The sequence below is a fragment of the Xyrauchen texanus genome, chromosome 20, assembly GCF_025860055.1.
Source record: "Xyrauchen texanus isolate HMW12.3.18 chromosome 20, RBS_HiC_50CHRs, whole genome shotgun sequence".
Classification (NCBI taxonomy): domain Eukaryota; kingdom Metazoa; phylum Chordata; class Actinopteri; order Cypriniformes; family Catostomidae; genus Xyrauchen; species Xyrauchen texanus.
Genome location: NC_068295.1, coordinates 42,352,104 through 42,378,281, shown reverse-complemented (window position 1 = coordinate 42,378,281; position 26,178 = coordinate 42,352,104). Strand labels below are relative to the sequence as shown.

General features: G+C 42.1%; 1 protein-coding gene across 1 annotated transcript in view; it reads right to left on the bottom strand.

Annotated features, from left to right (window-relative positions):
* Positions 1–26,178, bottom strand: part of LOC127660479 (brefeldin A-inhibited guanine nucleotide-exchange protein 3-like) — a 126,888-nt gene that overhangs the window by 56,563 nt on the left and 44,147 nt on the right. The window contains exons 9-15 of the mRNA XM_052150749.1: positions 25,536–25,640; positions 14,919–15,246; positions 12,000–12,112; positions 10,443–11,407; positions 6,807–6,973; positions 5,895–6,060; positions 3,238–3,345 (exon numbers count right to left, since the gene is read on the bottom strand). Coding sequence (XP_052006709.1) covers positions 3,238–3,345; positions 5,895–6,060; positions 6,807–6,973; positions 10,443–11,407; positions 12,000–12,112; positions 14,919–15,246; positions 25,536–25,640 — 1,952 coding nt within the window. The remainder of the gene's footprint in view (positions 1–3,237; positions 3,346–5,894; positions 6,061–6,806; positions 6,974–10,442; positions 11,408–11,999; positions 12,113–14,918; positions 15,247–25,535; positions 25,641–26,178) is intronic.

Genomic DNA, 26,178 nt, shown 5'->3' with positions numbered 1-26,178 from the left:
CAGTCACTTTTTGTAAAGCTGCTTTGAAATGTGTATTGTGACACAAAATAAAAGCATTATACAATAGAAATGACTCATCTTCACAATTACACAATTCAGTCGTGTATTTAACTATAATGGATTAATGAAATCCATAATTGTTGGCAGAGAAACAGATAACTTGGTTGTTGGAAAAAAAAATGGACGTTAACATTTGCTACATCAACATATATACGAAATGTAATGGGGGAGTGTACAATTTAAAGCCGCTGGAAGCGATTTTTGCAGTTCTGGAAATGCCACAAAACTGAGCCGTTAATAGAAACACAAAACACCTCCCTCCAAAGATAGTGTTGAGACCATAGGCCTAAATTTAGGAAGGGATGATAGGGACATAAACATTCAGAAAATCGAAAATGTCCCGACCAACAATTGGGCAATTTTGCCTTTTTGAAAATACTTAAACTTTATTCTGTTTTATTTTCATTTTAATGATTGTTAAAAATTCTCAGCATCATTTTCCTCCATTTTTAATTTGAAAAAAAAATAAATAAATAAATAAAATAAATAAAAATAAAACTAGCCGCAAATTTGCAGCTCGTTATTTTCACATGCAAAGGAGCTTTTGATTCGCTCTTTGGTACTGGCAAGCCTCTGGCAAACCTTTTGCAACAATGGACAATTTGCCTCAAGTTTGCCATGGATTCTCGATTGTAAGGGTTATTGTTCTACCTATTCTGAAACGGCGCATAAAAGGTGTTGTCACGTGGCACTGGTTACCTTTCTCAACGCTGTTCAAGATGTACCAATCACATTTGCCCTCATACATTTGTGATTACAGTATAAGTGCTTTTTGTATCATTCTTTGAAGATTACTTGGGTGGATTTCCATTTGCCATCTTAGGCCCAATCATTTAAACTAACAGATTTAAACAAGCCTACATTTCATATACAAATGTTTCCCATCAAAGACTTAAAAAGACTTGGCCAAATTGAAGATTCTGCTTTTATGGGTGGTAAGTGCCATCTTGAGGAAAACATCTTTGAATTTAGATTAGAGGTGTAAGATTTAAAAATGCTACTATAACTGCACACACAACTGATTGCCGTCCCAAATTAAGAATTTAGTGGTGGCCAGTGAGGCTACATGATATAAAAAAAATATTTAAAACAATCAGTATCAAATTAACTAGCAGTATGATTTGAATGCATTCATCCGTAACATTTATAAAGATACAGGGAGTGGTAAATATTAGGCATGTGTCTAGTATGTGTGTGTTTCTATGACAACACAGGTGTGTGAGAGAGTCTAACAAGCAGCTCGTCAAAATGAGTTGGTCTATTTCAGCGCAAGGATGTTTGTATTTTAAATTTTCTGCACACAATGTAGAGCATACATTTAGCCAATACATGTTGTGTGTGGCACATTGTAGAGGAACATCGGGGTAGATAGGAAAAGCATGTTTGTCTATAAAATACAGGAAATAAAATCAGACCTTCGTTATCAATATAGCGCTCCTAAAAAACACGCTATTATTTAATATGATGGGGCAGAGGAATACAAAACAAGACTTGTAATATGAGGAAATATTGTGTCTGTAGACACTAAACTTTATTGCTTTCTTAATATCAACATTTTGAATAATGTCCTCCTTGCAATATGTCCCTACCAATTTTCAAACCAAACTACACCCTTGGTTGAGACCGACACCGAACATTAGAGCAGTGCATCTTCTCACAATTGTCAAAAACAACAGTAGACATAAAACATGAATGAACTGCTTCAACGACTACACTATGAGAAAGCACAAAGTTATTGACAGGCAGAAAGAACATCAATGTCTTCAGACTGGCTGATCAAGTAATGTGTCTGTGACCTGCAGTAACATTTTTGTTTGCTGTTTTTACACAGTCTAGTGCTGTCACAGAGACAGGTGAGATGTCTCCGGATACTTATTTCAGTGATTACTTTCACCAGGAATCAATTCTTTTTCAGAACCGGTTGCATTCTTAACAAAACACCGAAAACAGATGATCTTCTTGACTTTCGGTTCCGTTAACAGTTCCCCTGTGTGAATTTTCCGCTGATGCATCTGGAACACTGAACTAAAATACTCAAAGTGTCTCCAGCACTGCATTTCAACAGCAGCTCTGCTCTCTACTGGGTCAAAAGCATAAAATATTCAAACAAAATAAAAATCTGGTTGTGGTGGTGTAGTGGCTAAAGCACAGGGCTGTTAATCAGAAGGTCACAGGTTCTAACCCCACGGCCACCACCATTGTGTCCTTGAGCAAGGCACTTAACTCCAGGTTGTTCCAGGGGGTTTGTCCCTGTAATAATTGCACTGTAAGTCGCTTTGGATAAAAGCATCTGCCAAATGCATAAATGTATAAATGTAAATCTACAGAGCGAAACATACAGCGTGATTTTTTTTTTTAATCTAAAGTATGAAACATTCAGTGCTTCTGGTCTAGTTCAGAATGGCATACTTCTCTTGTTACTTCTGCCATATGTTTCTATAGAGTAGTATGGTAGTATACAAATTCAGCCTCAGCCATATATCTTACACTGATGTGCAGGTAAAGAATGTGCAACTCGAAATTAAATAAGAACTGTTGAAGTCTTACAAGCTTGAAGTACAACATTAGACATCAGTACACAGACTAAACTGTCTCTGGAATGGTTACTGTTATGTTGTGTGACTTTAGACCTGTAACATGTAATTCAAGCAGTGCAGTTACTGACTATGTGACAATATTTAAAGAAACATGAGTTTTATAATACAAGGAATTTTATATTTAAAAAAAATTATGAATATAAAATGCCATCACATTTCTTGTTTATTGAGATACAGTCTAGCCTAGTTAGGAATAATTAGTGGATTGGAAATATGTCTCTAAAAAGTCCAGAATACCAGAATACAAGAAGTGTATTAAATTGATGTCTGGTTTGTTATATCTGCTCTGTAGAAATCTTAAAGGATCTCATCATTTTGGCAACAGACAGCAGAAGACAGTAAATCCAATAAGAATTGTATTTCTCATTTTCAAATAATTAGTCCTCAAAAGTACTAAAAGAACAACTGGAACCTTTAAGGAACCGGAAGAGTTAAGATTAAATTCCTAATGATTCCTATCCCTTTCTTTCAGGGAGGAGGAGCATTTTATGCATACCATTCCATACAAATAAATATGCAGTACCTTTAAATGCTGTGACAGGTTACCAATTTTGTTGGTATGTGTGTGTGTGCACTGTACCTGCCACCAGGTTGTCACTGCTGTTCTTATCACAGGTGAAGGGCAACTGTGTGGAGGCCTTTCTGATCAGCTGACCACCAATAGCACTGCTTCCCAGTCCATCAATATCTGACAAAGAGAAGGATGAGAAATGGAAACAAAAATGGAAAATTCTTACAAAAGGACTATTCTGCACTCTAAATAAATATTGGCCTTTTTAGTAAAATGGTCTACACTTACATAGTGCCTTTTAAACCTCAGTGGTTTTCCAAGCACTTTACACTGCATCTCATTCACACACACACACACACACACACAGTTGTGTTTCCATGTTTTATGGGGACTTTCCATAGACATAATGGTTTTTATACTGTACAAACTTTATATTCTATCCCCTAAACCTAACCCTACCCCTAAACCTAAACCTCACAGAAAACTTTCTGCATTTTTACATTTTCAAAAAACATAATTTAGTATGATTTATAAGCTGTTTTCCTCATGGGGACCGACAAAATGTCCCCACAAGGTCAAAAATTTCGGGTTTTACTATCCTTATGGGGACATTTGGTCCCCACAAAGTGATAAATACACGCTCACACACACACACACACACACACACACACACACACACACACACACACACACACACACACAAAGATAACAAAGATCCCCCATTTAGCTTTAACAGACTGTAGGGGCAAGTGCTGTTAGCGAGCACCTATGAAGGCCGAAACGGTACACAAGGGGGTGGGTGGCCAGCACCACGCCCGACCGCCTTTTGTCTCCCCGGTGGCAATGTTTACACACCGCACCAGGTACTCATTTTAGGCTGAGTCGACCTAGGGGAGGCCCGGGACCGGTTCAGATATTCGTCACTGGTGTTGGCTATGAGCGGGAATCAAACTCAGGTCGCCAGGTTCATAGCGCAGTGCGCTAACCACTACACTACCGCTCCCCACTAATATTAGACACAATATAGTGTCTTGCCCAAGGACACTTCGGCATGTGGAGTCATGTGGGCCAGGACAACCCGCTCTACCACCTGAGCCACAGCTGCCCTAGTAAATAGTCATTTAGCAGAGGCTTTGAATACTTACAGTACACTTATTACAGATATAATTAGGGCTATCAATCAATTAAAATGTAAATGGCTTGCATGAATTAATCACTTGTATCAATATTTGCTAAGAAAGGTCCCAAAAAAAGATAATTAAATAAAATACAAAATATTTCAAATTAATAAATATATATTTGAAGTCAGAAGTTACATACACCTTAGCCAAATAATTATAAACTCAGTTTTTCACAATTCCTGACATTTAATTGTAGAAAACCTTCCTTGTCAGGTGTGGTCAGTTAGGATCACTACTTTATTTTAAGAATGTTAAATATCAGAATAATAGTAAAGAGAATGATTTATTTAAGCTTTTATTTCTTTCAACACATTCCCAGTGGATCAGAAGTTTACATACAAATTGTTAGTATTTGGTAGCATTGCCTTTAAATTGTTTAACTTAGATCAAATGTTTTGCATAACCTTCCACAAGCTTCTCACAATAAGTTGCTGGAATTTTGGTCCATTCCTCCAGACAGAACTGGTGTAACTGAGTCTGGTTTGTAGGCCCTCCTTGCTCCGCTCACTGAGATCAAATTTTTCCACATTCTGATGATTGATGTGAACATTAACTGAAGCTCCTGACCGGTATCTGGATGATTTTATGCATTGCACTGCTGTCACACGATTGGCTGATTAGATAATGGCATGGATGACTGTTGGTGCCAGACGGGCTGGTTTGAGTATTTCTGTATTTGCTGATCTCCTGGGATTTTCAAACACAACAGTCTCTAGAATTTACTCAGAATGGTGCCAAAAATATATATATTAAAAAAAAAACATCCAGTGAGTGGCAGTTCTGTGGACGGAAATGTCTTGTTGATGAGAGAGGTCAACAGAGAATGGCCAGACTGGGTCAAACGGACAAAGTCTACAGTAACTCAGATAACTGCTCTGTACAGTTGTGGTGAGAAGAATATCATCTCAGAATGCTGTTCTAAGATGCGGGTTGGAGCTGTTTTGGCAGCACAAGGGGAACCAACACAATATTAGGTAGGTGGTTTTAATGTTGTGTCTTATTAGTGTCTACCGTATGTGACATTATTATAGTTATAGAATTTATATATATATATATATATATATATATATATATATATATATATATAAAATTCAGATTGAAATATATTGCATTAATTTGGCAGATGTGTAAAGCATTGATTGCGCTATACAAAAAAAGGCTTTAGAAGTCAATATATTGTTTATTTACATATTATGTATATTTTGTGCTGCCTAATTTTGTGTTTTCTGGTGAGGCACATTGCCTGTACATCTGGAGCTGTGCTGACTGCCTCTGGACTGTGACTCGCAAAAACATAAAGGTGGTATTTCAAGCTTAACTTGCTCCAATGGTAGGAACATCTGTACTTTTATTACAGAATTTATGAATGGATCATAGGGCATGATTAATTGCATTAATTCTTTTAGTGTTTTTTTCTATATGGTTAATCACACTGAATAGACAGCCCTAGATTAAGGTACTGCACAGTAAAAATCTTTACAATCAGGTAGTGTGATTGAGTTCTTCAGCATCATTAAAAACAATGCACACACACAGGACTGTTACCGGTCAGCATGGTGATGAGGGGTAGAGTCTGCTCCTTAGCTGACCCCCAGTATCCAGCCTCTCCCAGCAGATTCCTCTCCAGCACCTGATTATAGAGTTCCTCAATCCACGCCTGAGACAAAACCACCAGAACACCACTGCTCTGGACCTGACGCACAAACTCCTTCTGCGTGCACACACACACACACACACACACACACACACACACACACACACACACACACACACACACACACACACATGCGCACAATTTATTTTCTGTTGACATATTGTATGACTTCAGAAGACGTACTTCTATTTTTATGATACTTTTATGGTGTTTTTATTTTTGTCATTTTGAAGATTAACAATATAAATCAATACCAATTTTATATTATGGAAAACAGCAGCTCTGACAATCTGCTCAACATCTCCTTTTGTGTTTCGCACAAGAATGTGGAATGACGTGACACCATTTTCATTCTGGGATGAACTAACACTAAGAAATGTAGCATATTTATTACTGTATGCAGAATATCTTAAAATGCTTTAAATACACATTATTTTATTTTTATTTAAAATGGTATTATTTTTGCATTTTAAATACTATATCGTTTTTAAACAGTATTGAGATCCCATGCATGATGGACACTTGCTTTCTGCTTTTCCTTTACAATCTGACCCAAATAATTCGTTTAAAAACTCTTAATAAAATGTTTGTTAAATAAATTCAAATGTAATTGATGACTCATTTCAAGCATATAAGCATAAGCCTTTATGTCAAAAGGTTTTTCAGATCATCAAAAACATGAATGAATTTAAATGTGTCCAAACTTTTGACTGATATTGTACATCTGATTACAGTGTCATAGAAATGTTAGTTCATCCCTTTAAAAACAGTGTTTGTGTACAAAAAGAAAGCAGATATCATACCAGAGTGCCCAAAGCAGGCGTGGTCTTCCTGTGGTAGTAGTCACAGCAACAGAGTTTGAGGTTGAGCAGTAGAGCGTAATAAGACAACAAATACAATCCATCAGCATTCATCAGAGCCTGACAGCTCAAGTTTTTGCTGCTCTCAAAGCCTGGAGAGTGAACGCCACCTACAGACCACACAACAACAATTACCTTCTACTGCACATCCACAAACACCTTTACACTCAACAAAACAGAAAAACTACTGATAGATCAAAAAATTAAAACTTTTGTTAGAATTATGCTTAAAACAACTGCCAAACATCTGCCAATGGAGTAAGAAAATAAACTTAGTTGATATATACGTTATTTTCAAACTAGACTTATGCAGTTTTTGCTCTGTTTGTGTTAGCCTAAATAACATACCACCTACAACACATACAGTACCTCGTAAACATTAGCATTAGCAATGAACCAATTTGTGTTTTTTTAATGGCCAATGTCATATCTACCAGGATGGAAAATCAGGTCATATATATATATATATATATATATATATATATACACACACTCACCTAAAGGATTATTAGGAACACCTGTTCAATTTCTCATTAATGCAATTATCTAATCAACCAATCACATGGCAGTTGCTTCAATGCATTTAGGGGTGTGGTCCTGGTCAAGGCAATCTCCTGAACTCCAAACTGAATGTCAGAATGGGAAAGAAAGGTGATTTAAGCAATTTTGAGCGTGGCATGGTTGTTGGTGCCAGATGGGCCTGTCTGAATATTTCACAATCTGCTCAGTTACTGGGATTTTCATGCACAACCGTTTCTAGGGTATACAAAGAATGGTGTGAAAAGGGAAAAACATCCAGTATGCGGCAGTCCTGTGGGCGAAAATGCCTTGTTGATGCTAGAGGTCAGAGGAGAATGGGTCGACTGATTCAAGCTGATAGAAGAGCAACTTTGCCTGAAATAACCACTCGTTACAACCGAGGTATGCAGCAAAGCATTTGTGAAGCCACAACATGCACAACCTTGAGGCGGATGGGCTACAACAGCAGAAGACCCCACCGGGTACCACTCATCTCCACTACAAATAGGAAAAAGAGGCTACAATTTGCAAGAGCTCACCAAAATTGGACAGTTGAAGACTGGAAAAATGTTGCCTGGTCTGATGAGTCTCGATTTCTGTTGAGACATTCAGATGGTAGAGTCAGAATTTGGCGTAAACAGAATGAGAACATGGATCCATCATGCCTAGTTACCACTGTGCAGGCTGGTGGTGTAATGGTGTGGGGGATGTTTTCTTGGCACACTTTAGGGCCCTTAGTGCCAATTGGGCATCATTTAAATGCCACGGCCTACCTGAGCCTTGTTTCTGACCATGTCCATCCCTTTATGGCCACCATGTACCCATCCTCTGATGGCTACCTCCAGCAGGATAATGCACCATGTCACAAAGCTCGAATCATTTCAAATTGGTTTCTTGAACATGACAATGAGTTCACTGTACTAAAATGGCCCCCACAGTCACCAGATCTCAACCCAATAGAGCATCTTTGGGATGTGGTGGAACGGGAGCTTCGTGCCCTGGATGTGCATCCCACAAATCTCCATCAACTGCAAGATGCTATCCTATCAATATGGGCCAACATTTCTAAAGAATGCTTTCATCACCTTGTTGAATCAATGCCACGTAGAATTAAGGCAGTTCTGAAGGCAAAAGGGGGTCAAACACAGTATTAGTATGGTGTTCCTAATAATCCTTTAGGTGAGTGTATATATATATATATATACATACACACACATACATACACATATATCTGTCTGTCTGTCTGTGATTTTAGTAGTAATGATTAGTTACACAATAGTACCATATTTCTGTAATAATTTCTTGCATGTGGCACTTCTATGCTGTCCGCTCAAACCCTTGATTTTGGCAGAAAATTGAAGGAAGTATTTTTGAGTTTCTTTTAGTAGCTTAGTTGACAATGGCCTTTTAAAGCAGTCAAATGCTCTCATTCACTCTCCTATTCACAAAAACCCAGTGTTTTAGGGTTACTTTAGATTTGGATATTAACTTTTAGCGGCCAAACATATTTGGAATTACTCAAATGTGCAATAAGTGAATCTAGATTGTTGTAATTAAAACGCTCTCAGTGCATGTTAGCATGCCATACTGACATCGAGCACATCTGTAAACTCTGAGCACAGGAATACATTTGTGTTTTTAAGCACAGAGCCGCTCTGAAAATACTATTGTGAGCTTCATGCATGCTCAGAGTATGTGTAATACAGTACACAGAACAGATTTGCACACATACATAGTAAGCACAGCGAGCAGCATGTGCAGACTATTAATTCATTTAATAAGTCATGTCATGAGGAATACAATTTTACATGATATTTTGACATTTTAAAAACACTAAAAACTTGCTCTCCAGTCTGAAAAGAGCATTTATTGTTACTACTCTGCAAAAATGACTCATTTTGAAATGGGCTACATTGTGATGTCACAGTGAAGTTTCATTTAAATAGCCCTGCCTCAACAACATACGAATCATCGAGGTGAACTGATAGAGCAGCTGAGGTACTTCAACTCTGAAGGTGGTACTATTTTTACTGTAGTTTGCTGTGGAAAGATTAAGATGTCAAGTAAGGACCCCAGATGTTGTCGTGTTCCTGGTTGTGGAAAAACAGCATTTCTGCATAGCTTTCTGAAGGACTCCAACATTAAGAATGAGTGGCTTATAAACAAAGTTCCTGAATGTGTCGATGTGGGATTATGTGTCTTTTTTTCCAGCATACTTCTCTAAGTATTCTTTTGAAAACAATTATAATTAAGAATTTTCAAATAAACTAATATTAAAAGATGAAGCAGTGCCACCTATATCGGACTACATTGGACACGTTCAGTCGGAACAACTGTAGTAGTTTGTTTGTGCTTCACATAAATAGGGACATCAAATTTTGCCATTAATGATTGCCTGGACTGAGTGCTTTCAGGGCATTTGGCACTTTTTCATTCTTTTATTCTTAGGGGACAAAACAGTTCCATGAGGGTTTGAGGGGGTGATTGCACTTTAAAGATGTATATTAAAATCTTAAAGGGGACAGCACAGAAAAGCATTTCAGAAAGGGGGCCAGAAACAGGGTAACAATTTTTTTTTAAACTAACATAATAAGTGAACCTTATATCAAGGTTCAAGCCCTTGCGGTTTAATAATCAATCGCTCTCTCATGTAGATCCAGTGAAAGTAACTGATCGCTTCCAGTTTACAACCTACTTTAGATACAGACTGACCGTCGTGCAGAATCCGAGGGACACAAATGAACTGTGATTGGTCATAAACATGCCTCAGATGGCTCCTTCACATGCAACCGGGTGATTCTTGGTGCCGTCGCAGACTGCTAAACTAAATCGACCAAATGCAAAACTAAAATAAATAAATAAATAAATAAATAAATAAATAAATAAATAAATAACGCTCAATGTCCATAGTTTAGAAATTCAAATCATCAGCCACTGATGGACGACTGCTAAAGACAACATGTGTAAATAATGCTACCAGTGGCCTCAATTCATTCTTAGTAAATTCTACCCTCAAACTAGAAAAACAATTGCTTGTATCCGACACATGTGTCATGTTACCTGCTTGCAGCCCTGAACAGAAGGTGGAGGAGAAGTTCTGCAGGGAGACATCTACATCTGTTATACTATGCAGTCCTAGCAGACGAGGCAGCAGCACAGCTAAAGACTGCACAAAGAGCCGCGCGCTCTGCTGATCAGCTTCTTGGTTTTTCAGCAGTTTTAGGGACAGAGCAGCTGTCCGTAGTGTACGGTGTCCAGGACATTCCCGTGGTGTCTGCTCTTCATCAGCAAGCGAGCAGTTATCAGAGCCCATATCAGACACGTCAGAGCGACCAGAGTCCTTTTCTGCAGCCATGGAGTACTGGTCGCACGAATCAAACTCGGTTCGGGACAATTCCTGCTCGTCCACACTGAAGTTGCTTTCACTATAGCGTGAGCCGTGCGAACGCATTCGAGACTCCACAGACAGGAAGTTGGTGATGTCAGGATAAGCCAGGCCATGGCTGCGTTGAACCACATCGGGAGGGGCAGTACTGGCTTTGGCTACTGCAGGTCCACGGTCTCGTATGCATTCTGGCATGCCAGGTCCCGTTCCCGCAGTGGGTGATGGCAGAAGTTGTTCCTCCCCGCAGTCCTCTGGAGTGTTTTGGCCCAAGTCCCTTTGCTGAGTGGTCTGACCCATGTCTCCTTCCAAAGTGGTCTGACCTGTGTCAGTTGTAACGCTGATGCTGATATCAGGGCTGCGTTCGGCAAAGGCACTCTCCCAGGCGGCATTCTCTGATGAGAGCACATGCTGCTGCCAGCGGAAGTCTGCTTCGTTAAGTTCTACAGATTCATGCATAGACTCCACCCCCTCCTTTAGCTCATCCAATCGGCGCAAAAGCATGCCAGCTTGGTCCTGCTGCAGGCCCTGCCCTTGACTGAGCTCATCTAAAGCACCCAACAGGGCACACGCACAGGAGACAGAGGAGTAGCAGGCCTCAATCCCACCTTTCATACATGCTTCTGTTATACCATCCATTACCCTGACAAAAGGAGAGACTTAAAACTCAGTAACATTCATCAGTAAAATCAAGGGACAGAGCCCCGAAACATTTGCACATTTATGACACTTCAAAATTAATAAATGTAATTGCATTAGATTGTTAATGTACTGAATCACCCCTGTGTTTTATCTGCTAGGACACTTTGACTTTACAGATCCACTACCACCATGAAGCCATTTGCTTAAAAGTGATTGCAAATGACTCAAAATAGATCATTTAGATTCTTAGAAAACGGTCTGGAAAAGTCTGGCAAGGTCAGGAAAATGTCTTGCAAAGACATTTGCAAGGTCTGGAAAAAACTACAGCGGTCTGAAAAAGTCTTGCAAAGACTGTCAAGGTCTACCAAGGTCTGGCAAAGTGTGCCAAGATCAACCAATGTCTGGCAAATACTACAATTGTCTACCAGGATCTGGCAAAACTGTAATGGTCTGGCAAAGACTGCCAGACTTAGGGAAAGTATTGCAGGTTCTTGCAAAGTCTGTAAAGGTCTGTCAAACATTTCCAAGGTCTACCAAAGTCTGGAAAAGCCTGAAAAGGTCTGGCAAAGTCTTATGAGTCATGGGACACTTACAATTTGAAAAGATCCAGATGTGACTTCCTTTTTGAGAAAGATCTCTTCCTTGTCTCAGGCTCAATGAGACATGGACCAGCCAGGTCAAACAAGCGCTGGGGGCTTCCCAAAATCTGTCAGGGACAGGAGCAACAGCATACTTTTAAAACGATGACATTTAATAAATTAATATATACATTTTGTGACAAGCAACGAAGTGTGATTTTTCTATTTAGGCCATTATCATGTTAGAGACGCTATACAAACAAACCTGTCAAAAATGTGTCCAGGTCATATTTACCCCAAAATCAAAATAAATAATTTTTTGCCTAAAGAAAATGAAGCCTATTTTTATGAATCTGTAAAGCAATCAAAACTCAAATCTCATTAATGTAATGTGATATATATATTTATATATACATACACACTAACGTTCAAAAGTTTAGGGTCACTTACTCATTCTCTCTTTCTTTATTTATTTCACATTTTAGAATAATAGTAAAGTTATCTAAACTATGGATTAACATAAATTGAACTATGGGAATTATGTTGTGCCTAAAAAAACCAAAATAAATCAAAACGGTGTTATATTTTAGCATCTTTAAAGTAGTCACAATTTGCAGACATGTACTCTTGACATTTTCTCAAGCAACTTCTTGAGGTATCACCCTGGGATGCTTTTTAAACAGTATTGAAGGAGTTCACATCTATATGTTTGGCACTTATTGGCTGCTTATCTTATTTCTTATTTTTATTTAAAAAAGTATTTTTTAAATAAAATTTTAGTTTTATAATTAAATAAATTAATATGGTGGCACAATTCTATTTTTATCTACAAAACTCATTTCAAACATTTAAGCATACACCTTCAGACCAAATTATTTTTAAGATCATGAGAAACATTTCAGGGATGTGACCCCAAACTTTTGAACGGTAGTGTATATTTAAGCAATATCACACTCACAATCGTGCTATACGTCCCTACATCCGCACTGCTATGATTTGGCCACAGGACGAGTGGCATAGGTAATCACAGCAGTGCTGATGTAGGGCCATATAGCACGATTGCAAGTGTGATATTGATTATACAACAGTTCAATGATGATGGATGGATGGATGGATGGATGTGTCATAGATTGTTGTATGTAAACACTGACTGACACGGATTCACTTTACATCACCAACTGGCACACACAAAATATTACACACAAAAATTCTCTTTTGACACCACCTGCTGGCTAACATATGTAATGTAAAAAATTAATAACTGTAAAAAGAGATGCATACAGTAGCTATTAACAGATCTGCACTGCTCTTACACTAGTTTAGAACAGCAGGAACACAAGCGGAGTGATACACACAGTGAAGTGCTGATGGTGTCAGACCATCAGTGCTCATGGAATGCCTCTCGTCCAATTAGATTCGAGGAATGGAACTAACTGTTGTGTCATATTATATACACTCACCTAAAGGATTATTAGGAACACCATACTAATACTGTGTTTGACCCCCTTTCACCTTCAGAACTGCCTTAAAACGTGGCATTGATTCAACAAGGTGCTGAAAGCATTCTTTAGAAATGTTGGCCCATATTGATAGGATAGCATCTTGCAGTTGATGGAGATTTGTGGGATGCACATCCGGGGCACGAAGCTCCCGTTCCACCACATCCCAAAGATGCTCTATTGGGTTGAGATCTGGTGACTGTGGGGGCAGTGAACTCATTGTCATGTTCAAGAAACCAGTTTGAAATGATTCGAGCTTTGTGACATGGTGCATTATCCTGCTGGAGGTAGCCATCAGAGGAAGGTACATGGTGGCCATAAAGGGATGGACATGGTCAGAAACAATGCTCAGGTAGGCCGTGGCATTTAAACGATGCCCAATTGGCACTAAGGGGCCTAAAGTGTGCCAAGAAAACATCCTCCACACCATTCCACCACCACCACCACCAGCCTGCACAGTGGTAACAAGGCATGATGGATCCATGTTCTCATTCTGTTTACGCCAAATTCTTACTCTACCATCTGAATGTCTCAACAGAAATCGAGACTCATCAGACCAGGCAACATTTTTCCAGTCTTCAACTGTCCAATTTTGGTGAGCTCTTGCAAATTGTAGCCTCTTATTCCTATTTGTAGTGGAGATGATTGGTACCCGGTGGGGTCTTCTGCTGTTGTAGCCCATCCACCTCAAGGTTGTGAATTTTGTGGCTTCACAAATGCTTTGCTGCATACCTCGGTTGTAACGAGTGGTTATTTCAGGCAAAGTTGCTCTTCTATCAGCCTGAATCAGTCGGCCCATTCTCCTCTGACCTCTAGCATCAACAAGGCATTTTCGCCCACAGGACTGCCGCATACTGGATGTTTTTCCCTTTTCACACCATTCTTTGTAAACCCTAGAAATGGTTGTGCGTGAAAATCCCAGTAACTGAGCAGATTGTGAAATACTCAGACCGGCCCGTCTGGCACCAACAACCATGCCACGCTCAAAATTGCTTAAATCACCTTTCTTTCCCATTCTGACATTCAGTTTGGAGTTCAGGAAATTGTCTTGACCAGGACCACACCCCTAAATGCATTGAAGCAACTGCCATGTGATTGGTTGATTAGATAATTGCATTAATGAGAAATTGAACAGGTGTTCCTAATAATCCTTTAGGTGAGTGTATATATATATATATATATATATATATATATATATATATATATATATATATATATATACACACACATATACACACACATACACACGGCTTTGATACAATGATCTTATTATTTAAATCAGCATAAATTACAGAAACACAGAAACAGTAATACAGAAACAGTAACAAAAAAATCATAAGGGTATGTGCTTAACTAAAACTAATATCACAGTGCAAATAATCTAAATGGTCCAAAAAACAGGCTACACTGTAGAAGTGTGAATTGAATATCTCACCTCCTTCATAATCTTGATGGCCTCCACTCTATGCTGAGGAGGAGGATAGAGCAGAATACGGTGGTACAAGGACTGCAGCACCGGCTTCATGGACTCCACGCAGCCAACCAGACGAACTAACTCTGCTGCCACATAGCAGATGGTGCGGACCACTGGGCCGATCATGGCAGGAGCACTTGAGGAGCAGCCAGACCCTCGGCCATGATCTAAAACCGCTGTCTCTGATGCCACATCAGAGTCCTGAGACGAACCACCATGAGCAGATGTGACGCTTTTATCAATCGCAGGGTTTCCCATAATCACCACCAGGGTTGGACATAACTGCTTCCTGTGTGTTGACAGTTCACACTGATGACATATAACGTATCGATTACCTAAAGTAACCTCGGTTCTCTCTAGATGAGGGAACGAGTATTGCGTAAGCTAGCTTACACTACAGGAAAGATTCATCTTTTCTGAGATATTGAAGCCAAAAAATTATCCTTAATTTTGTATCCATTGTCAACGCAGTGCGGCAGCTGCAGACCTTGAGCGGGCTAGCTAGCGAGCTCATTGGTTGCTCTGCGGCAACTGCTGCAGCCTATAGACGAGCTTGGGCGAACTCGCATCCAATGAGAGGCTCACTGCATCAAAGCCCGCCAAAAAGGGCGTGACTAGAGTGCATATAAGCGTAGTTCGTAGGCTGGAACCCTGGTTTTCATTGACTGAAGCGAAAAGTCGCTCGTGGCGCGAGCACGGCCGGCTACGCAATACTCGTTCCCTCATCTAGAGAGAACCGAGGTTACGTTAGGTAACCGATACGTTCTCTTACGAGAGGTTCTCTCGTATTGCGTAAGCTAGCTTACGCTTACGGAACCCATTGTCAACGCCGTCGCGCCAAGCATCCACTGTATGAGCCCCAGGGAATTAAGGGGAACCCGGGGAGCCCTTATGAGTGGGGAAATAAGATTTGGCCGGCAAGAATGCGGGTCAGTGTTTGTGTAATATATAAGCACATAGTGGGAAGGGAACGACAGAGCGGCGGTGCCGGTCTGTGTGGAATGTGTCCCATCAGTGCAGCTCACCAGGAGAGCTGTAGCGTATTAAACCGCTAGTAGTTTTGCCTGCAGAGCGGGCACTTCCATATTGTAAAATCTGACAAATGTGGAGGGGGAAGTCCATCCCGCTGCCACACATATGTCGTGAATGGGAATCCCGCTTGACCATGCCCACGAGGATGCCATGCCTCTAGTGGAGTGAGCCCTAATGCCCAACGGGCATGGCAGGTCTTTTGACGCGTATGCAGCAGCAATAGCGTCCACTATCCATCTAGATAGTGTCTGTTTCGAGGCGGCGAGACCTTTGGTGCACCCTCCGAACGAAACGAAAAGCTGCTCAGAGCGTCTGAAAGCGGCGGAGCGCGCGGTATACAATCTCAGTGCTCTGACTGGGCAAAGGAGATTGGCGTCGCGTTCGCTATCGGATGCTGGTAGCGCCGATAGGGAAATGACCTGTGCTCTGAAAGGAGTACCGATCACCTTGGGAACATAGCCGTGTCTAGGTTTTAAAATGACCTTGGAGTCACTTGGTCCAAACTCCCTGATGACAGGGCAGTCAGAAAAACGGTTTTGAGTGAAAGGTATTTCAAATCCACGGATTGAAGTGGTTCGAAAGGGGGGGCTTTCATAGTTTCGAGAACTATAGAAAGATCCCAGATAGGAACCGATGGGGGGCGCGGGGGGTTCATCCTTCTAGCTCTCCTAAGGAAGCGGATGACCAGCTCGTTTTTTCCCCATGACTGGCCGTGCAGGGGTTCAGCGAACGCCGCAACGGCTGCCACATACACTTTGAGCGTGGATGGGGATCTGCCCTTATCCAGCAGCTCTTGTAGAAATACGAGCAGCGACGACACCCCACATGTCCGCGGGACCAGGTCTCTGTCGGTGCACCATTTTGAGAACACAGACCATTTTGACGCATAGAGTCTTCTTGTGGAAGGGGCTCTAGCGTGTATAATGGTATTTATTACTCCTTCTGGCAGAGCGACGGGTAGTCGTTGATCACCCACGCATGCAGCGCCCAGCGCTCTGGGTGGGGATGCCAGATTGTGCCGCGAGCTTGAGAGAGGAGATCTGCTCTCTGCTGTCAGTGACAGCTGCGTAAGCTCCGGGAACCATGTCTGATTCTCCCAACACGGGGCTATGAGGAGCACCGAGTGACGCGTTTCCCTGATCCTCTGCATTACCTGTGGCAATAGCGAGACGGGGGGGAAGGCGTAAAGCGGGCGCCTGGGCCAGTCCTGGGCCAGCGCGTCCTTGCTTTTCGAGAAAAATATTGGGCAGTGAGAGTTCTCTTCTGACGCAAAGAGGTCTATCTCTGCTCTGCCGAATAGGTGCCATAACGTCTGGACTGTTTGAGCGTGCAGGGACCATTCCCCTGGGGGAATATTGTCTCTGGACAGTCTGTCCGGGCCGTCGTTCAGGTGGCCTGGCACGTGTGTTGCCCTCAGCGAGCGCAGGTGGCACTGGGACCAACTCCGTATGCGTTCCGTCAGATGGAAAAGGTTCCTGGATCTGACACCGCCCTGATGGTTTAGGTAGGATACCACAGATCTGTTGTCCGAACGGACCAGGACGTGGTGACCCTGAATGACCGGGAGAAAGCGTACGAGCGCGTACTCGACCGCTATCATTTCCAGACAATTTATGTGAAGGAGTTTTTCCTGAACTGACCATAGGCCGAAACCGGAGAGCCCTCGCAGACCGCACCCCAACCCGTGTTGGACGCGTCTGTCGAGATGACTTTTCGGCGAGGTACAGCTCCCATTGTCACTCCTCGCTGATACCACTCGGCCACTGTCCAAGGCTGCAGAGCTGAAATACAGGTCTGAGTCACCTTGATGAGCTGGCGGCCTGTGGCCCAAGCCCGGCGAGACGCGCGGGTGCTTAGCCAATGCTGAAGCGGGCGCATGTGCAGTAAACCCAGCTGAAGTACTGCTGCGGCTGAGGCCATGTAACCTAGCACTCTCTGGAATTTCTTCAGAGGCGTGAGGCTGTTCATCTGAAAAGATGCGGCTAGTCGCTGAACACGGCGGCTGTGTAGATAAGCGAGCCGTCATTGCCACAGAGTCTAGTTCTATCCCAAGGAAGGAAATTGTCTGACTGGGCTGTAGTGAGCTCTTGGTCCAATTGACTGCAAGACCCAAACTGTTCAGATGGCTGAGGAGAACTGCTCTGTGAGACAGAAGCTCCATATGTGACTGAGCCATAATCAGCCAGTCGTCCAAATAGTTCAGAATTCGCAAACCCTGACTCCGCAGGGGTGCGAGCGCCGCATCCATGCACTTCGTGAAAGTACGGGTGCTAAGGACAGGCTGAACGGAAGGACGGTGTATTGATAAACCTGGCCGCCGAGGCTGAATCTCAAGAATGGCCTGTGACGGGATTTATCTGAATCTGAAAGTATGCATCTTTCAGATCGAGAGAAATAAACCAGTCCCCTGGCGCACATGCGCGAGGAGTTTCCTGATTGTAAGCATTTTGAACGGTCTTTTTGCAAGCACCTTGTTCAAAACCCTGAGATCTAATATGGGTCTGAGGCCGCCGTCTTTCTTGGGAACAAGAAAATAACGGCTGTAAAGCCCCGACTCGCTCAGAGAGGGTGGCACTTTCTCTATGGCCCTTTTGCACAGAAGGCTTGCTATTTCTGAACAAAGCATGCACGCTGCTTCCGTGTTCACAGTGGTTTCGAGCAGCTCTGAAGCGAGGAGGGCGGCGATCGAACTGTAGCAAATAGCCCTGTTGTATTGTACTTAACACCCACTTGGATATCCCTGGAATAGCTTCCCATGCTTTGAAGCGTAACGCTAGAGGGTGAATGGCCAATTCGCTCTGATTGCCGCACACAGAGCTGAACAAAATGTGTGAGCGCGTTTAGTGTGTTTATGCATGATTGCTCGCAGACAGCATGAACAGGCTGTTTTGTGAGTGACTTCCGATTGGAATGAATGGGGAAAGAGTCACATCTGTTACGTGATGCGCAAGCATAGTCATGGGCACGGGACTTACACACAGAGGAATGTTTGCTGGCCGTGTAACAGAGCGGGCAGAGAATGGGCGCCGCGACGTATTCGTGGGTGCATTTATTGACTCTAGCGCTCGAGCGGTTCAGTAACCGCTTTATGTGAGCGTGCTCTGGTGGGGACACGAGACATGCAGTGCTTGTGTGCAGAAGTGAACACTGGATTGTGGGCACGTTTTCTACACATAGGGCTGGTCGTGTGACAGAGCGGCCAGAGAATGGGCGCCACGACGCATTTGTGGGCGCCTTCATTGACTCTGACGCTCGAGTGGTTCAGTAATCGCTTTATGAGAGCGTGCTCTGATAGGGGCACGGGATGTGTTATGCTTGTGTGTAGGGGCGAACACAGGGTTGTGGGCACATTTTCTACACATAAGACATGTTTGCTCTTTACAAGATTTATTTGGGTCGCCGTGAAAACGGCGTTTGAGTGCAGGCAAGCGGGCAGTGTCACCGGCTTGTTGGCTGCTAAATTCACCACTGCAGTAGCCTGAGAGAAGGGGACTGACAGGGGGCGAAGCTTTGACGGTGGTCTGGCCGCGGCGGGACTGAGCCGTCGTTTGTTCAACAAAGCTAGGAGGACTTCGGTTGTTCAGATTTCAGCGCAATCTTAGGCCGAGGCCCGCGGGGGGGCGGTGGTCTACGGCGGCTGTCTGAGGGCGGCCGCCCTGTCGGCGCTGGGAAGTCTGGCTTTGTTGAGCTGGGCGCTGTGAAGATGCTCGTGCAGGAGGCTGGTTACGTGGGCGGCCTGCAGAGGAGCTAGCGCGGCGAGGCAGGAAGAGATTCATGGCTTGGGTGGCTTTCTGGACTTCCAAAAAACGGTCAACAATGCCACTTACCGCGGAACCGAAGAGACCGGACGGAGAGAGCGGCGCGTTGAGGAACGTGGAGCGCTCAGTTTCTCCCATGTCGGCTAGCGTTAGCCACAGGTGTCTCTCGGTTACAGTCAGCGAGGCCATGCACTTCCCTATAGCAGCTTTGGTGGCGCGAAAGGCGAGGTCAATCGCACTCCTTAGATCTGTAACAGCCTCTGGGTGCCTGCCTCTCTCATCCCACTCCCGAAGACGGTCCGCTTGGAGGATCTGGCCATGGAATGCAGAGCAGATGCGGCTTGGCTGGCGGCGGAATAGGCGCGGCCAACACAGGCGGAAGTAGTTCTGCAGGCCTTAGACGGGAGCACTGGTTTAGACCGCCGTCTCGCGGAGGGCGGGCAAAGGTGTGCTGCTACCGAATCCTCGACCGGGGGGATGGAAGAGTAGCCCTTCTCGGCGGCGCCGTCCACTGAAGCGAGAGCGGTGGAGACGTGGGATCGAGTCCTGGCCGAGAGAGGCGCGTTCCACGATTTAGAGAGCTCGGCGTGGAGTTCCGGCAGGAAGGGAGCGCCCGGCCGCTGGCGCCGTCGCGGTGACGGCTTTGAAGAAAACAGCCGTCGAGTCTGTTGGGAGCCTGCTCAGGGGCGGTGACCACTCGAGCCCGAGGCGGTCGACGGCCTGTGTGAGGAGGCGTATCAGTTCCACTCGACTCGGCGCGGGTCCTGCTGGATTCCTGGGCCGTTGAGGAGGCTTGTGACCACTCTTCGCTGTCCGAGCCATGATGGAACAGCAGCCTTTGTCCTCCGCCTCGCTCTCCGAGGTGGCAGCAGTCGCGCCGCTCGGCGTCAACTGCGGCGTCCCGGGGCGGGAGGGTGAACGCGATGCTCAAGGGAGGGGCTCCGGCGAGACAGTCGCTTCTAAAACCGGTTCCGTGGCCTTTGGGAGTGGCGCTTCTTCGGCGCGGCGAAACAGAAGGCGGCGGCAGCTCGGTTTTGCATACTCGAGTCGAGCCCGCAGGGTCGACATCGGAAGCTCCTCGCAGAGGTCGCATCCGCCGTCAGCGAGGGCGAGCTCTGCATGCCCCAGTCCCAGGCAGAGAGCGCAGATGATGTGTCGGTCTCCGGCGCTGAGAGGAGCGCGGCATGAGCCGCAGGAAGTGTGAGGCATCTTTAAAAAGACGCTCGATACTCTTTTGTGAAGTTCGCTGAGGAACTTAGCTTGCTCTAAAAAAGGATACGTCGCCGGATGGCGTAGCTCGCAGGACGGCTGACGGTGGCGAAGACGGCCGGCTTCTTCGAGCGCTGTCCACGCTTGCTAGATGCCCCTCGAACGGCGACGCGGCTTCCAGTTCAGAGATGCGAAGAGCTTCGCTGAAGAGATGAAAATCAGGGTTCCAGCCTACGAACTACGCTTATATGCACTCTAGTCACGCCCTTTTGGCGGGCTTTGATGCAGTGAGCGCGCGGACGCCTCTCATTGGATGCGAGTTCGCCCAAGCTCGTCTATAGGCTGCAGCAGTTGCCGCAGAGCAACCAATGAGCTTGCTAGCTAGCCCGCTCAAGGTCTGCAGCTGCCGCACTGCGTTGACAATGGATACAAAATTAAGGATAATTTTTTGGCTTCAATATCTCAGAAAAGATTAATCTTTCCCGTAGCGTAAGCTAGCTTACGCAATACGAGAGAACCTCTCGTAAGAGAACTGCAATGTGCTCCACTAAGAACCATGTAATCCCTTTGTAATGAGACCAAAGTAACACATATTGAAATTTTTCAAAGTCACAATAAAAGTATTACCATGTTTTTTGGAAATGGTACAGTTTTTAATATACATGTATATATATCATGGTATTACTATATTGTATGGAAATACTTTGGTAATACCATGGTATGTTTTGAAGTACCTTGGAACATCAAGTAAATACCGTTGTAAAGGGCTGTCATGATTAAGAAACATTTTGACCATGAACCCCATTGAAATGAAAGTGACATTAACAAAATAGACAATTTAAAACTTATGATTAACATACATTACAATTACATTCGACTGTCACTTTCATATTGAATATGGACTCATAAGATTAAATATTTTTTTCCTTTAAGGCTTTGTAAAAAAAATATTATCAAGAGACAGAAAGGCGTTCACATTGTTTTGTTTAGTTTTTTTGGATCCCAACCTCGATATTAGTTTATGTTAATATAATGTTGGTTATTATTAGTATTATTATATTGAAGAATATATATACTGGCGGCCAAAAGTTTGGAATAATATACAGATTTAGCTGTTTTGGAAGGAAATTGGTTCTTTATTTCATCATAGTGGCATTCAACTAATCACAAAGTATAGTCAAGACATTACTGATGTAAAAAACAGCACCATCACTATTTAAAAAATGCAATTCTATCACTATTTTTCAAAACTCCAACAATTTATTCTTGAGTAATCATGCTAAATTGATCATATGATACTAGAATATCACTTGCCATTATATCAAACACAGTTGAAAGCTATTTGGTCCATTACATTTTTAATTTTTGTTGTTGTTTATTTAACAGGGACAATACACTAGGCATTGTTACACACAGACAACCGATGCCGTGTACATGGGGCATATAGCATAAAGCTAATTTGCATTTCTCGTCCCTGGTTAGGCTTTTACATAAAATCAAAACTAAAACACAATCATCACAAGAAACAAAACAAGTACACTTATGTATATACAGATAACTATCTGTGTTAAATAACTATATGTTGTACCTAAACATTTCAAACATTGGCATATTGACATACCTAATTACAAATGTAACTTTATACAAAGTCACAAAACATAAAATGTAAATTATCCTACATACAGAAAGAAAATGTAAACTTAACCATCCTGAATAAACCTAATGTACTCAATGTTCACATCGCTGAAAGGATTTAAGCCATTGTTTCAGATTTGTAGAGAAAACTGTGAGTTCTGTTTGCAACTTCAAATCTACAGGCATAGTGTTCCATAGATGTGAACCTTTCACTGAAAAGGATAATTGACCTACAGCACTTCTGCATCTCCGAACTCTACAATTCCCACTTATTGCCCCACTGGTCTTTGCCCCTTCACTACTGTATTTTTGTATCAACTGACAGATTACATCAGGGACCTGGCCATATATACACTTAAATACTGTTTTTATAAAAGAGAACTTAACAAATCATACTTTTGAACAATTTGACAATGATACCATTTCATTGGTTTCTGATCCATTACTTTTAAAGTTTGTTTGTATAATGACATTACAGGTTTAACAACTGATTGAGAATCCTGACTCCAAATTATCGCTCATATGTGATAATATCTTAGTATGCATAAACATTTGAGCTGCTTTAAGAGATATACATGGTCTTATCATATGAAAACAGTTCAAATTTGTCTTAATAGTCGACAGTTTCTTAATATGAGCATCAAACTAAAGCTTACAGTCTACAATGACACCTAAATATTTAAATTCACTCACTTCCTTGATTTCCTTTTGGTCAATTTTAATTCCATCCAGTGATTTTTTTTCTTTAGTGAAAAACACATTGAAACTGTTTTGTTGTAATTTAAAAGTTAAAGTTATTCTGCAGCCACTGGGTAACACTGACCAGTTGCCTGGTTAACATTTCTGAAGCCAAATGAAAAGTTTCTGCTGTTACATAAATAATTTTATCATCCGCATACATTTGACAACCGACCTCCTCGCAACTTTCAGGTAAATCATTTATATATAAACAAAAAAGCAAAGGAACCAATATTGAGCCTTGAGGTACACCTAGTTTGCATTTCCGAAGTGATGACTTAATACCACTAATTTTAACACATTGCTGTCTACAACCCAGGTATGATTTAAACCGGTTTAGAGCTTGTTGAGAAAAGTTAATTTGTTTAAATTTATTTATGCGTACTTCATGATTGACAGTATCAAAATCCTTTGTAAAGTCGAAAAATAATGCTCCCACTACTTTTCCTTGATCCAAACTACTTTTTATGGTATCTATAAAATGACAAAACCATTTCCATTGAATACTTTGGCCGGAGTTTAAGAGATTATTTTTTTTCCAGGTAATTCATTAATTGTTCACTAACTAACTTTTCTAATACTTTGGAAATTACTGGAGTAATTGAGATGGGTCTATATTTATACACCTCAATCTCTCCAGTCTTAAAAACTGGGGTCACCACAGCTGTTTTAAGATTTTGTGGAAACTCACCAGTTTTAATAGCTACCTTTACCAATTGTGCTATTGGCTTTACCATGTTTTTTAATAAGAGAAGCATCTAAACCGAATATATCTTTAGCTTTTGAACCGTTTAATTGATTAATAATTTTACCGATTTTATCTTGATCAACCAGTGAAATATAAAAGGATGAAGATGAATTTCTTACTACATCATGTGATAAACAAACAGAATTGAAATTTGCTGCAAGTTCTTATACTGATTTAACAAAAAAAACATTTATTCATGTTTCCAAATAAGTGAGCTATTGCCCTGTGAGTCAGCAAACAACTGCATGAAATAAGATGACTTTGCTTTTCTCAGTTCACTAACCACTTTATTCCTTAGACCTTTAAAGATCAATATATCTGTTTGTTGTTTTGTAGATATAGATTTTTTCAATGCCAGATCACTCTTTTTCATGAACAGATGTATTTATCCAAGGCAAAAAAAACTTTTCTCCTGTTACTTTTAAAGGAGCATGTAAACTTCTGGATTGTATTTGAAAGTGTGTCCATCAAAAAATCACAACCCTCAACACTCAACAGGCTCCAAGGACAGAAAGAGATGTGGAAGACCAGATGTACAACTAAACAAGAGGATAAGTACATCAGAGACTCTAGTTTGAGAAATAGACGCCTCACATGTCCTCCGCTGACAGCTTCATTGAATTCTACCCGCGCTCAACACCAGTTTCATGTACAACAGTAAAGAAAAGACTCAGGGATGCAGACCTTATGGGAAGAATTGCAAAGATAAAAAAAAGGCCTACCATGGTATATTAATTTGGTAAGTACAATTATATCAAAGTATTAGCATTTGATATCATCGCTGTACCATGGAACCACCCCAGTCCTTTTTTTTAATAGATAGTCCCCTTTTTTTATTTTCTCCCCTTTTCTCCCAAATTTGGACAGCCCAATTCCCAATGCACACTAAGTTCTCATGGTGGCGTATTGAATCTCAGCTGCCTCCACATCTGAGACAGTCAATCCATGCATTTTATCACATGGCTTGTTGAGCACGTTACCGTGGAGACATAGCGCGTGTGGAGGCTTCAAGCTATTCTTTGCGGCATCCACGACCACGCACAACTCACCACCTGCCCCGCCGTGAGAGAGCGCCACACATTATAGTGAACATGAGGAGGTTAAGCCATGTGACTCTACCCTCCCTGGCAACCGGGCCAATTCAGTTGCTTAGGAGACCCGAACTCGTGATTCCAAGGAGTAGCGTCTTTACTCGCTGAGCTAACCAGACCCCTCCATTAGTCCTATTGTAACAGTAAATTGTTATTTTACATATTCATGAATATCATCCCAAATATAGCAGGTGCAATTCTGAGGCCACACCAAATTAAAATAGCTGTTCAATACATTAGATGTGTATTAACTAAAACAGAATACTCTGACATACATCATCGTTTAAATCTTGTGATGTTACAAAGATCTGTATTGATTTCTTCCCCACTTAGAGCATCTTGTCAAAAGAATATAGATGTGTCTCACCAAATGAGGTCAGTGAAATGACGCTGTAGGTACATTGTGGGAGGACAACTGCTCAACATAGACAGGATACACTCCAGATATAAGAGCTGCAGCAACTGCTGTTCACTAAACACACACAAATGCACAGATTATCTCTCTGATAATAAAACAGTGATAGAACAGTAGGAGTCTTGAACCAATACTGACAATACTACGTTTACCTTTTCTGAAGAAATGTGAGGGGTGTTTGCCCATTTAAAACCCGCCACCATTATGCTAGGAAGATGTGGGTTGTTTTATTGCAATGTGGTTGCTGGCGAGGGTGTTCTAGGTGGTTTCTAGGTTGCTTACTGGCCCAAGACAAAAGTGCCCACCCCCAAGTCTCTTTGATATTCTGGTCCCTAGATATGGTTTGAGTCCCTCCTTCAATGTAAATCTATGGAATTTTTCACCTAAAGTCAGTTTGCTTAGAAAAGTAACAGCACAACTCTTCTCCACAAGCTGCATGATTTGAGATATTACACAACCAGTGCAGGAAGATTTACGTTCCAAAGTATAAAACTTAGGGTCAGGGGTTTGTTTAAATTAATACCCAAAATGATAATATTGATACTTGCTTTATCAAATGCCACTAATAACAGTTGATGACATACTGTAGATGCAA